The following is a 15,697-nucleotide window of genomic DNA, read 5'->3' as shown; positions in this document are numbered from 1 at the left end:
AAGTTGTTTCAGGAGTCTGTCACTCCTATAGTGAGAATAAACCCAGACATAATGAAGTGATCCTGATGAATCAGACATAATGAAGGATCTTGATGAATCAGAAGCCCTTCTTTCTCCACTTCACGTCCATTCCATCTTTACAACAGCTTTTGGTTTGATTTACTACATTATTGTAGGAGACAAGAATCATTAAACAGCTATAGAAAAACGAGATGTGTGTTCCTTTTAGGTTTTTATGCTTTTAAAACGATATTCAGATGACTTTAATTACTACAAAAGCATTGAGATGTTAATATACTATATATGAAAGGGAGGGATACTATTTCATCCATCCTTTTCTGCAGCCAATTTCAACTCTGAGAAAATTATTTCTTTTGATCACTCTGATAGCATGTAATAAAAGAACAATAAAACATGTGGCTCAATTACCACTGCTTCTCATCAAGCATGAATTAATGAATATAAAATCATTATTAATTGTTTTTCCTGGCTCCCTCTTCATAGGACAACAATTATACATTGCTGTATTTTGATAAGCATTTTGTGTTTAACACTTTGTGAACCAGGCTGTAAGAGGAACAGATGCATGAAGTTATTACACAGGAGAATAATTCTTTGATTGCATTAGTATTTGGAAAATACATGATACTCTAAAATCTCCCTAGTTTCTAGCCGTTTTCCACAACTGCCTTAAAACTTCTCTAGAATTCCGCCCCCACTTCAATGTTCCACACATCTTTTTTCTAGAAACGTTTCTACCTGCACATAAAATAGTTTAGAAGTTCAATTTCTCACTAATAATACTAGTTCCTCACATAATTATTACATGTTCAATTTCTTCAGCAAAGTTCCTTAAAAATAAAATCTATAGCTTGAGCAGTTAAAAATAAGTTACACAGTGTAACAGAGAATATAATTGATTATGATCACTATAATTGACAAAATCAATATTAGTGAATTATATTTACAAACACTTCACATAAAGATTCTATGTAACTGATAGTTCATTTTATTTTTATAAGCCTTTTGTAAATATAGTGCTATGTAATATGAGTATATATAACAAGCTAAAGAACATATCATTTTAGTCCATAACGATTACTTCTAATAGATTATGTGTATACCCAGATTTTTTGAAATGCATACAAAGAAAATTTAACAAATGATAACATGTAAGGTATACATGTCATATGATTTTATCTATTACCCATAAATCTGTTTCTGTTTTTAAAAGTTTTCAAACACTTTGTCTGTTATTAAACAATGACACTAAAGTTAAATTGTTGATATGTCTTATCTAGTTCAATAGGCTTAACAAACACATATGTATATATGTCTCCAAAGAGCACAAACTAAAACCTGCTTTATAATCAGAGAATTTGGGAAGCAAAAGGGACTTAGACATCATTTTATCCAATCTCCTTTATGTTACAAATAATAGCACAGAGATCTGAAAAGTTCAGTGATTTTTAAGGTCCAAAAACTTTTTGTGTTAACATCTTTCTGTCAAACTGTATGAGAAAATTGCTGGTAGTATTTACAGATAAAGGAAGCATATCTTGCTTCCTTGCCAGTTCTTCAGGATGTCAACAATGTCTATGAATCTGAATTCTTAGAGAAATAAAGGTGAGGAAATGAGAAACTTGGCTTTAATGGAAACCACCACTCACAACCAACATACGGAGCATGAATGGACCTGGCTGGAGTGATAATGCTCTCTGCTTATCAGAAGCATCGTTCCTTTGACATTGGTAACTGGAGCCATTTGAACTTTTTATTGCCAATGCTAGCCAGAGATCAGATGCCTCTTTTTCTGTGTGTGACCTTATTGAAAACAATTAGATTACTTATACAATAGCAGAATTGTTAATTTTATATGAGTTGATCTTCAATGTGAAAGCTTTTCTAGATTACATATTATTAAGATAAAACTTGTAACTTTTAATTCCTTAATGAACCCTTTTCATCTTGATTTCCATGTGCCAGAGTTATGAAATCCACTTTGCTGAAAAAGAAAAAAAAAATTAGATGAGCAAATTCAGTACAAAAACAAGCTCATCATTAAGTTTCACAATTATTCACCCACAGGGTAGTGGTGAATTAAATATTTCACTTTTCCTTCCACTTCTGAAATAATCACTGTGGCTTTTGGTCAAACTGTGTATATGATGTACCAGATGCCTGGTGTGCTTATTTTTGAGATGTCTGAGAGTCACCTCTTGACAACTTGTATGTACTATAAAACATGCAATGCCTAGGGAGTACAAATAGGGAGGAAGACACAAAACCTTTTGAGTCTTTTGGTAATCACACCCCCTAAGCCATATCATGAACTCCTGGGAGAATAAAAATTTTAGAGCTACCACTATGCACATCAAGACCCATGATATCGCATTAGATCATCATAAAATTGCTAAATCAGAAAGAAAATTGAATATGAGAACTCTCTGGGGGAAGCAGAAAATAGAAGGCAAATATGAGTATAATTAGGTTTGCTCTTGTAATTGATTCTGCAGCTTGATGGAACGTGGGTTTCTGATATTTTTTCAGAGCATTTTCCAGATGTAGTCTGCCAGTTGCTCATTAATATCACACATTTGTCATTAAATTCCATTCTTTGGATCTCCCATAGGAGTCCCAAGTGTTCCTCTTTCATTCATTATATCAACAAGACAGCAGGGAAAAAGTGCCTTTCACATAGTACTGTAGACCATCTTTTCAATATCATTTTGGTTATTTTATCTACTAACTATTGAATCTAAAAGTAAAATGTGAATAGTAGCTTTTAAAAACAAGTCAAGTTTCACAGAACTTAATTTTGCTAATTTGCCTACAATGAGCAACATCTCTTAAATTAGCTTTTAAACTTTTCATACGTATTTTATAGAAAATGTTAGTTAAAAACACAGGTCCTCAATATCCTTATCTCACATTATATATGCTACTTAAGAGTGCAATTTATAGTAACATTCATCTTAAATCGATAAAAAAACTTAAATGCTATATTTTTATGGAATTACACAGAATTTAAATGTAATATTCAAAAGCATTTAATGCAATAACCAAAATAGATTAAAAATTATACAGTATTGAAGTGTAAGCATAAAGGTCATTTATAAATATGGACTTCAATTTAAACAATTATGTTAGTAGACAATTTCTTTTTATCTTTAGGAAAAAATGGAAAATTTTCTAAAATAAATTACCTTTTTGTTTAGTTGTATCTATATCTAATCTGATACCAGAAGACAATATAAAAGTTGATTGATTTCATACCATTAAACAAAATACTACCATAGTATAAATATCTGCAGGAGAATTCTTAACTAAATATAATTAATAAAATGTTTTACTTTATTAAAATACATCATTTTAAATGATACCAAATGCTCGTTAACATTAACAAAAGTGATAAATGCTTACAGAGTGTAACACTTACCCATAATTTTAGAGTAGCAAGGTTCACAGTGTATTGTCTGTCTATAAATCCAAATACTATCACCCGCTTGTAGATTTTCCAAAGGCCGCTTGCATATTTCACACTAAAGAAAAAAATATATACATAAAGTTTTTATTGTAAATGAAATCTTGATTTTTAGAGAAACAGACATAGAAAAGTCCTTTCAGTTCTTCAGGACTGTCTTTTACAGCAATGCTCAGATGGAGACTCAAGAGAAAACACAGGGCAATGAAGAGTGTACTTGTCTATAATCCAAGTGCTGAACTTTTCAAACAAATTCTCACATCATCTCTCTGCCATCGAGGAAGTTTTAAGGGATGTCTACCACTGGACTTTTCTACGTTACTCACAGTGGAGTAGATATAAATGCCCCAAAATTGTTTATGCGAAGGACAAGATGACATAATATCTCAAACGAAAACACAAAGCTGCATTTACTGTTCGCTAACTTAAGGGAGAGCTAATTATGCTGTCCAGGCACAATCTCATGAGTGAAGTAAACTGCTGATCTGGCTGGGTTTGAGAAAAAGTTTATTTTAAGTAGTACTGGTTAGAGGTAGGAAAGGCTGACCTCTGCTTTAGATCTGTCCACTGTTGATTGGCTGATTTCCAAGCATGAGGCTGTCACTGATTGGTTGGCTTTCAGAAGCAAATTCATTGCAGTAAACAGTTGTTGATTAATTGGACATGTCTAAACCAGTTAATGTGGCTCACTATTGCTATGGCTATAAAACAATCAGTATTTTTCTAAGAGTGTGAAGATGTTTGTTTTTATTCTTGGTAATATTTTATTGAAATTACATTAAAAGTAGAAATAAATGATCTAAAATATAATAAATGAAAATATTTATCGAAAGTGACGATAAGGAGAATATTCTTGTTATATATTTTTCTGCATAGTAATTTTAAATAAAAAGCTACAGACTAAATTTTGTTTAATTGAACATATTTCATAACTAAAACAACTTCATGTTCTCATAACTAATTATACAACCTGCAGATTATATTTTTATATAGGATTCTATATATTATGCTCTAAAATTGAAATGTTTTGCTCAAAATGAGTTACTATATTTCTGACTGCTATGTGTCACCATTTGAGGGTAATTGTAATAGAAGCAATCAATTGACAAAGTATTTCATTCTTTGAGTGGATCTGATACTTTGTATCAACTGTAGAATATTGCACTAGAAAGAACCCATTTATTTGAGCCATTGTTTCTCCAACTGACTGCACATTAGATTAATCAAGAAGCTTTTTAAAAATACCAATGCCCAATAATCACCTCTAAGATTCATGATTTAACTGGGACTGCTCTCGATCATTCTATCTTTTCCTCATCTCCCCAGACGATTATGATGTGCAGTCAAGGTTGAGATCCACTAGTCTAGTCAATACCTCATTTTACAGTTAGGGAAACTGAGGCAAGGTAATTTAGGTGGCTGTCCAAAGTCACACGAACAGTTACAAGCAAAGGTAAAACTAGAACTCAGGTCTTCAGATTCCTGTTTAGTGCTTATGCAGTTACACCAAAAACAATGATGTTGATCTACCCAATGTTACGGCAAGAATGCAGAGAAACATCCTAAGAAAGCACAAACTATGAAGCTTTAGTCTACTAATCAAAGCTTTATTATTATTTATTGAGCCACAATTAATTACAAGTAATTATGCTCTCAAAGCAGACTGACTTTCACATATTGTTAAACCCATTGGTCCTAATTTTGTGATGTAAGAAACCGCTAGCTTTCCTCTCAAACATTTATTTTCTTGTTTTGATTTCATCACATATTTTCTGTAATGCATAATTTAGTAAAGTGTTGCAAAAACTTTTATAAAAAGACCAAGTGGGAGTTTTTTTCCACAGATTTAAATCTCTAGGGCAAGAGTGAATAAGGTGTCAGTAATCAACTCTAAGCCTAAAGTCAAGATTGTAATTACAAAGCTTTGAGGTTTAGGCTGAAGAACCCAGAAATATTTATGTAGTGTATTATTAATGTGGCTGACAGTGCTTCTGAAAGCTTTTGCTTCATCTCATGCATTTCATTAAACAATTATTTTTATTCCAGTCCTTATGCAATTTTTTATTTAGTTAAGTGAAATAAACACATCCTTACCTTAAAGCAAGTAGAATGGCAGCAAATTTGTAATTCATCTAAAATCATTTTAGTTTCCACACCCAGGGGTTTTCGGCAATAAGTGCACATATCTCTTTCAATGACAGACCTATAGAGACACAAGCAATTAAAAATAATTTGCCATAATACTAAAGACAGATGTATTTCCTATAAACTCATGTGGAAACAGTATCCGATGATATCTGAAAGTATCTGACGATACTTTAGAAAATTTCACAAAATCAAGGAAAGTTTGGAGTTTACTTATTCTAGTAATAGAATTGACTCTTCTAGTTACCTCAAAATGGTATCAAGTAATTAACATGAAAGAAAGTCTCAAATTATTAATTCATCAGAAATCAAGAGTGCATCTGGGTGGGATAAAGGTGTTCAGTTTCCTAGTTGAACCAGGGAATATCTCAAGTACTCCTCAGAAGTAGTTGAGGGTTTTTAATTATTAATTTACATATATCATGTTACAGATTACATGGAAAAATTATGCGCAGATTAATATACATTTTCAACTCTCAGAATATTCAATAGGCCCAAAATAGAAATCCATTCAAGAGCATGTTGATAAACTCACAAAATGATGAGACTGTAGGGGCCAGAGTCACCAAAACACTCCTCAAGATGCCACCATAAGACTCAGGATGTAAGAATACCTCCCATGACAAAATTTATGCTCTCCAGCAAGATATAACCCCACCACAAATTTGATGGGGAAGAAAAGAGAGTTATTTATTAAATAACAAATATTTAATATTTGTTAAAATGATGTTTAACAGTAAATGATCTGTAGATGTGATCAGCAGAATCCAAAATATCTTGAGTCACACCAGAACCTTAGGAAAGGATCCTTTTCCTTTTGTAAGGTCTTAGGACTGTCTTAAACAGCATCCTGCAGAGTGTACTAGTTTCAGGGGATTAGCATGCAGGCCTGACATTTCCAGAGTAGGGTATGTAATGGGGTAGTGAAATTAAGCAGCCAATATTTATGTCGTGCTTTATATGATATGTGCAGTGCACTTTTCTCTGCACTTTACTTACATAAACTCATTTATTCTTTATAACATTCCAGACAAGCCAAGATTATTATTTTTATCATCATTTTAGTAAAAAGGAAACTGAGGCACAGAAGGATAAGTAATATGTCACTATCATGAAACTAGTGAGTGGAAGAGTAAGGATGTGATTGGAGGCAGTGTGGTCCCAACACAATGAGTCAAGATCTGTTGCGCTCATTGTGTTGAAATGAGTTAGCAGTACCCAGGAAACACTAATCTACTACCAAGCCCAGAAGTAGGAGCAGAGAGGAGAGAAAATGGAAGGAGGGAAAAGAAAGTGAGAGAAGAAAGGCATTAGAGTAGATAAGCTTTATCTAGCTTTATACTTTTAATCATTCTAGAAACCTCTTTCTAAATCTCATGTATATAAATAAATATTTTCTGCTTTCATTTGTTCTGTACCCACTTGCTTATAGCTACTTGGCAAATATTTTCCTACCAATTATCCATAAACACATATACATATGTATGCATAGACTTTAATTTCCCATTTAAGACTGCAAGCACTTCTAGAGTAGAAAATAGGTGCTCTGTTTCCTTCATTCATTCCACAGGCACTGCTCTAGGAGCTGCAAATACAAAGAGTGGTGAGACAGTCTCCTCTGACAAGACGCTCCTTCCACTGCACGATGTAAAGACGCATGATGTAACGATCACAGTGGAATACAGGTATGTGGAAAGAGTGAGGAGAGCAGAGCCAAGAGAACCACTAACCCCTGGAGTGAAGTCAGGAACACCTTGTCAGAAAAAAAGTGCTGTATGTGTTGTCTGAAGAGGAAAGAGCTCTCAAAGTGGGCTTGGTGGGGTGGGGATGAAGGGATGATAGAGGAATTCCAAGCAGAGTAAACAAAACATACAAATGTGCTACTCTGGGAGGGTATTTGGAGGAACTGAGCATCAGTGAATATTCTGCAGGAGCAGGTTCTGAAGGGCATGGAGAATGTGCAAAAGAACTTGGACTTCATCCTGTTACATGAGAAACCACTTTAAACAGGATTGACATGCTTAGATGAGAACTGTAAGAATACTGCTAATTTTACACACTATCAACAGTAAAAGGTTGTATAACCAACTGGTCTCATAGAGAATTGACTTCTGCAGTGATGACTAAGAAAAATTTCAAAGCCGCTTTAGGAACAGGATTTAAAGTCTTTGTATTAACAGCAATACTTTTATGGAGAAAGTTTTCCTCCATTAAGTTAATAATAAAAATACAAGCTCAGGAAATGCATTGATGTTGGTATCATCTTTATTAAGATCATACATTTAGTCAAAGATCTTTTCAAAGCATTATGAAAAACCTAGCTCTGTTGTTTTTTAATTGGTTATCCAGATGATATTTGTAGTTCTAAGGCTAGTGTCGATGACTTTACTGCTCAAAGAGGTATGACTTACAGGCAAGACACTCAACAAAGCATTGCTAATGGACCAAATATTGGAAAAGTCACAAGAAAGAGATATAATTTTGATGCCTGGTTCATCCATGTTTCCCTTAGAAAATGGAACATAGGTTCATGTTTTCAAAAAAAACCCCATTTACTGAGTACACATTAGGTACCAAGCGCCATGTTAGAAGCTGAGACTTCACATGAAAATAAGATATGTCTCTACCTTGGCTGGAGTCATAGCTCCAGACCCTGCTATAAAGAAACATCATCAGTGGAATATCAGACATTTCTATGATGACTTGTTTCCAGTGCTTGGGTTGAAATGATTCATTTACTCCATTGAAAATCTGCAGGTCATACGCTCATGAATGTCATCTAGGTGACCCACTAACATTAAATGGTAAAAGAGGATCTATAGACCCTGCTATAAAGAAACATCATCAGTGGAATATCAGACATTTCTATGATGACTTGTTTCCAGTGCTTGGGTTGAAATGATTCATTTACTCCATTGAAAATCTGCAGGTCATACTCTCATGAATGTCATCTAGGTGACCCACTAACATTAAATGGTAAAAGAGGATCACTAACAGCAAAAACCTGGAACAGGGCCAGTTCACCAGCACTCAATCAATATGCATAATACTCCACTCCTGGGAACTGAGCTTGGGCCCCGAGTGGGTCACAGCAGCATATCTGCATGACTGTTTGTAAGCCAAGAAGGCTGCAAAAAAAAAAAAAAAAAAACACAAGGAGGGAGGGCTGAAGGCACAGTCTATGGATGCAATGAAGCCTAAACGCTAATAATGTGGCAGTCCTGGGGCCTCCTGGGGATCCCTAGCAGCAGAGGGGCTGGCCTGGGAGGCAGCTGTAAGGCACAGAAAGGCCTTTTGATAATGCGCATCAAAACCAGACAGCAGCAATAGCCAGGAAGCCAAGAAACAAATTCCTGGATGCAGAAGTTGTCATTATTGAGTGGCACTTTGTTCTGTCCATGCACATTCATGACAAGAAACATAAGTGGAACAATCTCTAAGTACAAAGGACAGCAAGATGTATATATAAATGTGTATGCATGTATATGTACTTTTTATGTATGGAAATAAAGACGTACTCACCTATCAGAAGTTGAATAAACAGTTTGTATGTATTTTCCAGAGACATTCTCCTGATAGCTATCCTTGGGTGATTTACTAGGAACAAACATATATGCATATGTGAGAATCAGGCAATTTTCCTTATGCAGATAAGAAAATACACTCACACTGTCTCATGAAACCTCATAATATTTTATTTTTGTGTATGTTACAAGCCAGGATGATGTACTGACACCTATTTTTAATCTATAGAAATATTGACACACAAGTCACCCCCAAAGTGACATATATATCAAAATAGAGTAGGGTAAGGTGTACAGGAACAAGTATGAGCAAGAAAAGAAAGTCCACATCTTTCATGAAATGTATACTGGCACCTCATCTGTTTACTAAAGAAAGCCACACAGAATGTAAGGTAGATAAAGGAAATCACAAAGCACAAACAGTGCAAGCACATAGACACATACACCATTCCCAGGGAGAAACTGAGATTCTTGAACTTTTAGAGAGAGCACCAGAGATTTTTATTTTTACTTGAATATATCCAAGCAAAATAACTTAGAATGAAAGCAAGAGACGTATAATTTCTTTAAGTTTTTTCTTTTCTATTATGTAGATTGTCCCAGTTTTTAAACACCACTCTTTCCTGAAGACAAATAAAATCTGTAATGTCCTAACCAGCTGGCTCCCATAATTGCTTCCCAAGTACTTATGCCACCTGGAAATATATTAAGAATAGGAGCAATATATTTCTTTGATTTCATACAATGAGTGATAACTTCATGACCCTCTCTCTCCAAATTTCCTGTAGGCAGACTGCTGTCAGAACTAAAATCTACTTTATGAATCATATAATCCCACAATGGTAAATAAGAATTTGCATATTATTTATGCAGGATGCACATACCATGATTCCCATTTTATTGATGAGGAAACTGAGACTAGCAGAGTAACATCACTAAGGCTACATGATTAGGAAATGACAAAGAAGGATTTAACCTCAAATGTGACTCTAGGGACTCTGTATTGTACCACACTGCCTGTCAATGTAGATTTTAGGGAACTTAAGGATGTCTGAGGTACATCACCATCCTTGCTAGGTTAAGGTACAGGAGGAAGCCAATCCTTCCAGAGGTATCTGGTCAACAGACTATTAGCCTGATATGCCACACTATTCATATTTTCTGTTTATAATAATGGGGCTCAAACTCAGATTCACATCAGGAACATCTGAAGAGTTTGTTAAAACACAAGTTGCTGGGCTGGAGCTGCAGAGTTTCTGATTAAGCAGGCAGGAGTGAGGCCGAATAATTTTTATTTCTAAAAAGTTCCCAGGTCATGCTCATGATGTTGGCCCAGAGACTATGCTTTGAGAATTACTGTTCTATATGTGAACATGATACACATATACATATGTACATGGTATACAGCATGCAGTTAAAAAATAAACTGTAGTCATTACAATAAAATAAGTATGTTTTAGTCTTGGTACTTCTATGAATTAAGTTAATATTATTTTATCCATCTATTCAATTAATTAAAAAATCCAGAGTATGATATTTAGCAGAATTTTCCTAATTCTTAAAAAAAAATCATTCATTATTCAAAAATCAATATTGTAGTTGTTTGGCATTAGCTCCCATAAGACATTTCTTTAAAAATCAAAATGTATTGATGTGACATTTTATAAAGATACAAATATGAGAGATTACTATGTAAATACAGAAGAAAATGCCTATGCTATTGTTCCCCAATATTTCATGCCTTGCCTTTACTATGATACTATTTGATATTATGTATCTTTTTATCAATCTATTTCAGATTTAGTAACTACTTGCTACTTTAAAATTTACTCTGAAATTTTTAACTTTTAGTTTAATTGAAAGACAGCAAAAATCACTAACTTGAATACACCAGAGAGTGAGAATTGGATTAAGAAAAAAATCAATGTTGATGTTGCATTTTACAAGGTAAATTATGCATGGGTTTGAGAAACCTTTTTTGGAAGACTGCTCACCTTCTGACATGTATTGAATTTCCTGGATCCCTGTCACAACTGCCTTCCACATAGAAGCCTCCCTGAATACTCTGCTCTGAGATATCTTTGCAATGGGCTTGGATTAACATATGGGTTGTGTATACCAGAATTTGTGTGCCCCACCATTATTGCACTCCACAACTGGGGCAATTCTTGTTTTATATTCCTTGAAACCAAATGAATTACTGAGCCTTGACCTTGGTTTACACTTTCCTCAATATCCATCACTCCAAGCAGCAGATTTCAACTGAGACGTCAATATCCTATAACTTGGGCTAGGATACACTACTCAAAGTTATACCCCTTATTTTAGATTGGAGGTAAACAGCAGTAGATAGAATCATTTAATTCAAGTGGAACTCCAAATTAGTATAGGAATAGTTGTGCAATTTTATAAAGCTTATTTTAACCATATAGTTATATACATTTATGTAAGAACTTTCAAATGCCAATTCTATTATGTTATATCTGTTATATTAAAATATTATTGAGTTCATCTAATGGCTATAATTATTTATAGCCCAAGTATATAATATTAGAAACATTATAGAGAATTATATATGTAGAACTCAATATACTTATAAATGGTCTTCTATTTGAAAGAAGCACACCCTAAAAAAATAGCATCTCTTATTAAGCATAGATCCTTTCAAAATTACAAAATGAAGCAGAATGTTTTAAATAAACTTTGAATACCTATTCTCCACATATGTTCTTGTGTACACAACAGTATCCTTTGGTCCTTCCTGCTTGGGTCCAGTGTTAGAGCTGCAAAACAAATCATTTTACTTCATGTTTAAAGCTTATTTGCAGGGATAATAAAAACAAGGCAATTTTCTAATTCAATGCAACATGTAATGCACATATGTTCCTTCTGAACTATAATTGTTGAAACATGAATGTTAGAGTGGTATTAACACACCACTACAAACGTTTTTTTGTCTCCCATTTTGTTTTTAACTTCCATTGTCTTGGTTTACTTCCAGAGTATTGTCACAAAACTTGGGCACTAGGTAAGGTAATTCTTTTGTAGAACATGAAGATTATTTTTCAATATTTGTATATGTTATAGTGTCTCTTTCTCTGATGTCCCATTTATATTTCCAAACCATAACTTTCTTCATAAACCTCAAATCAAAAGTAAAGTTAAATTAGCTATCTTGACAATACCTGATTTAACAAAGCCTTTAGACATACCTAAAGAACGTCACACTAATGTCACAAGCACGCTTTTTTAAATTATAGACTTTTTAGGGGAAAATCACGTTTGATACTTTCCTATCCAGATGTCACACAATGACAGAGTCATTAACTCAACACTTTTATGTAAGGCTGTTTATACAGGTAACCCCCACATAAAATCAGAAATTTCTGCATTTCAAAGGAAGGGTCAGTTGGATGTGGGATATTTTCAAAAAAACAAAAGGAGAATAGTCCTGTTGTTTACTCTGCAGTTGGCCACTGTACCTGAGATTGTTTCTGGCTTCATAAGAATTGGAAGGGATTCTTGTGGACTGGTTGTGTAGAGCATTGGTGAACCCATTGACTTGGCCATCTAGCCTGAGAAAGCAAACACAAGTATTTGGCACTTCAAATCAAGGTCACTAGAAGTTTTTTTTAATTGAAATTCTTCTCAATTAACATTATTTTACAATGTGAATCTCTTTGTATTTGCCTGGCTTCTGCACAGATAACACAAATAGAATGCATGTACTATTTTACTTCCTCTACAGAAACCTCTGCTTTGCCTTTAAGAATAATCTATAGGTATATGCCACATTGCCTTTTTTATCAAGATCAGAAACCATCTGAAATTGGTTCCTGTAACATTTTCACACCAGCAGTGCCATTATAGAAAGCTTCCCATGTACAATATATCTAAGAGTTTTTTAATTGAATGAAAATGATCCAAATGTTGCTTTGAGAAATTCCAGTCTTCATTTTGGTTTTAGTGGAAGGCAATATTTTGAAGATGGCAGAACTCTGACCTAGATTTCTGCTAATCTAAAAATGTCATGATACTTAACAAAATGTAGGCATATTTGCTTTTTCCTATGGAAGAGAGGAGATTCTTAATGCAAGAATAGAGAAAACTTTAACTCCTTTTCCTCCTCCATGTTAGTAAACTCTGACATAGAAGATACATGAAAACCTAAATGAGAATATAAATCTTAATCAAGCCTTGTGATTCTCAAACAGGCTGACTTCCAGATAGCTCTTAAAGAAGAGGAAAGCATTTGTTCACATATTACCTCTGGCATACAGAAAACCATCTGGTTTTAAGGCAGATGTTTCACAAAACATACAGCTGAGTTAACATTCTACTAAGTGATGAGAAAGTGGAATTAATATTATTAGGTTTTCTAACATGATTTTTAGAATATACCATCCCAAGAATAACAAATCTACCTAAGAATCATTTGAAAATATTAAAATCATATAATATACAATACAAAACCCAACTTTAACAAGTAGAGAGCTTCAAAGGACAAAGATTATCAGTGAGTTTGCACTGCATTTGCATTGTCCTCAGCAATATAATATCAAAAATCACCAGTTTGCGAAATCCACAAACAGGAGAGAGAAGTAATTCGCAAACAGTACTGTTATTGGCTGAGATGTATTCCACCAAAATTTATATGTTTAAGCCCTAACCTTCAACATGATTATATTTGGAGACAGGGTTGATAAGGAGGTAAAAAGGTCATCTGAGGTCATGGGAGTGGGGCCTTAACCCCATAGAACTGGAATCCTCATAAGAAAAGGAAGAGCTACCAGAGATATCTTTCCTTCCGCGTACAGAGGAAAGGCCACGTGAGGACACAGTGAAGAAGGTGGCCATCTGCAAGCCAGAATGAAAGGCCTCACCAGAAACCAATCCGGGTAGGGCCTTGCATTTGGGCTTACAGCCTCCAGAGCTGTAAGAAAATAACTGTTCATTGTTTAAGCCACCCATTATGTGGTATTTTGTTATAGCAGCCCAAGATGACTAATACAGGTATTTTTTCTCAGTTGTGTTTATAATGTGATTAACGACAATGCCTTCATGGCATATTGAATTTTATAATTGTGAACAAAAACCAAATGATAGGTTTGGAATGTGGGACAACAAACTGATGGATTTTTGCACCTCATGTAGACTTTGAGGATGATAATTTAAAAAAATAAACCATTATTTTGGAGTAATTTTTAAATGCACAGAAAAATTGCAAAGATACTACAGAGTCCCTGTATACCCTTCGCCCAGATTCCTTTAAGGCTAATAGCTTACGTAATTATAACAGAGTTGTCACACCAACAGAATTAATATTTGTACCGTACTATGAACTAAACTACAGATTCTATTCATATTTCTCTGGTTTTTCCATTGGCAACTATTTTCTGTTCCAGAATCCAATCCAGGATGCCATATGTATATAATCATTGTGTCTCTTTGGTTTCCTAGGGTCTCTGATAGTCTGCCAAGTCTTTGTTTTTCATGGGATAGTGATAAATTTTACAACAAAAATTTTATCTTAATAAGTTGTAAGACTAATTTTTCCTTATTTAGAGCCATAGAAATAGAGTTGGGCAGACAACACTTTGGCAACCAATGAAACAGTCCACAGTGCCTTTTAAAATGGTACTGGGCCCCATATCCAGATATTCTAATTTAACTGGTTTGGGGTACAGGTTGGGCACTGGGAATATTTAAAGCTCTCTAGTGAGTCTCATATACAGTCAAGGTTGAGAATCACTGCCTTAGAATTGGGAAGTCCAACATCTTACTCAAAAGAGCACTGATTCTCGAAGTGTAGTCCCTGGAATAGCAGGTGATTCTGATGTACCCAGAAGTTTGGGAACCAGTGTCATAGAAGAACCTCTGCCAAAGTATTCCTCTCAAATGCCTTGAATAATCCTTGTAAAGGAGAACTCATGACTCATAACATATGTAACTTGACAGCTTAATTGTTAGGAAGTTATCCTCCATTAAAACAAATTGCTGAATTGTAATTTCCAATCAATGGTCACAGTTTTGTTTCTTAATCAAACAATGACTCCACAAATCCAAATCCAAATATTGTATTGAATCTTATAGAATTCCAAATGGAGTTACACTTGAGAAAATGTTCCCTGCAGTAGAAATTCACCTTGAAAATTTACCTAAAACTGGCAGAGCTCAGTGGCTCACACCTGTAATCTCAGCACATTGGGAGGCCAAGGCAGGTGGATCACCTGAGGTCAGGAGCTCAAGACCAGCCTGACCAATGTGGAGAAACCCTGTCTCTACCAAAAATACAAAATTAGCCGGGCATGGTAGCACATGCCTGCAATCCCAGCTACTTGGAGGCTGGGGCAGGAGAATTTGCTTGAACCCAGGAGGCGGAGGTTGTGGTGAGCTGAGATGGCACCATTGCACTCCAGTCTGGGCAACAAGAGCGAAACTCCGTCTCAAAAAAAAGAAAGAAGGATTTACCTAAAACCCTCATACACTGTGTATGAGAATATAAAATGGTATGGCTCCTTTGAAAACACTCTATCAGTTCCTC

General features: G+C 34.6%; 1 protein-coding gene across 1 annotated transcript in view; it reads right to left on the bottom strand.

Annotated features, from left to right (window-relative positions):
- Positions 1-1,137: 1,137 nt before the first annotated feature.
- The window catches only part of SCEL (sciellin), a 204,534-nt gene continuing 189,974 nt past the window's right edge, over positions 1,138-15,697 (bottom strand). The window contains exons 30-35 of the mRNA XM_064369135.1: positions 12,636-12,728; positions 11,865-11,936; positions 9,152-9,226; positions 5,579-5,687; positions 3,440-3,542; positions 1,138-2,005 (exon numbers count right to left, since the gene is read on the bottom strand). Of these exons, the coding sequence (XP_064225205.1) occupies positions 1,989-2,005; positions 3,440-3,542; positions 5,579-5,687; positions 9,152-9,226; positions 11,865-11,936; positions 12,636-12,728 (469 nt within the window). The 3' untranslated portion in view covers positions 1,138-1,988. The remainder of the gene's footprint in view (positions 2,006-3,439; positions 3,543-5,578; positions 5,688-9,151; positions 9,227-11,864; positions 11,937-12,635; positions 12,729-15,697) is intronic.

This window comes from Aotus nancymaae, unplaced genomic scaffold (assembly GCF_030222135.1).
Source record: "Aotus nancymaae isolate 86718 unplaced genomic scaffold, 86718_ANA_hifiasm-v0.15.2.pri h1tg000088l, whole genome shotgun sequence".
Classification (NCBI taxonomy): domain Eukaryota; kingdom Metazoa; phylum Chordata; class Mammalia; order Primates; family Aotidae; genus Aotus; species Aotus nancymaae.
This window is presented reverse-complemented; position numbering and strand designations above follow the sequence as displayed.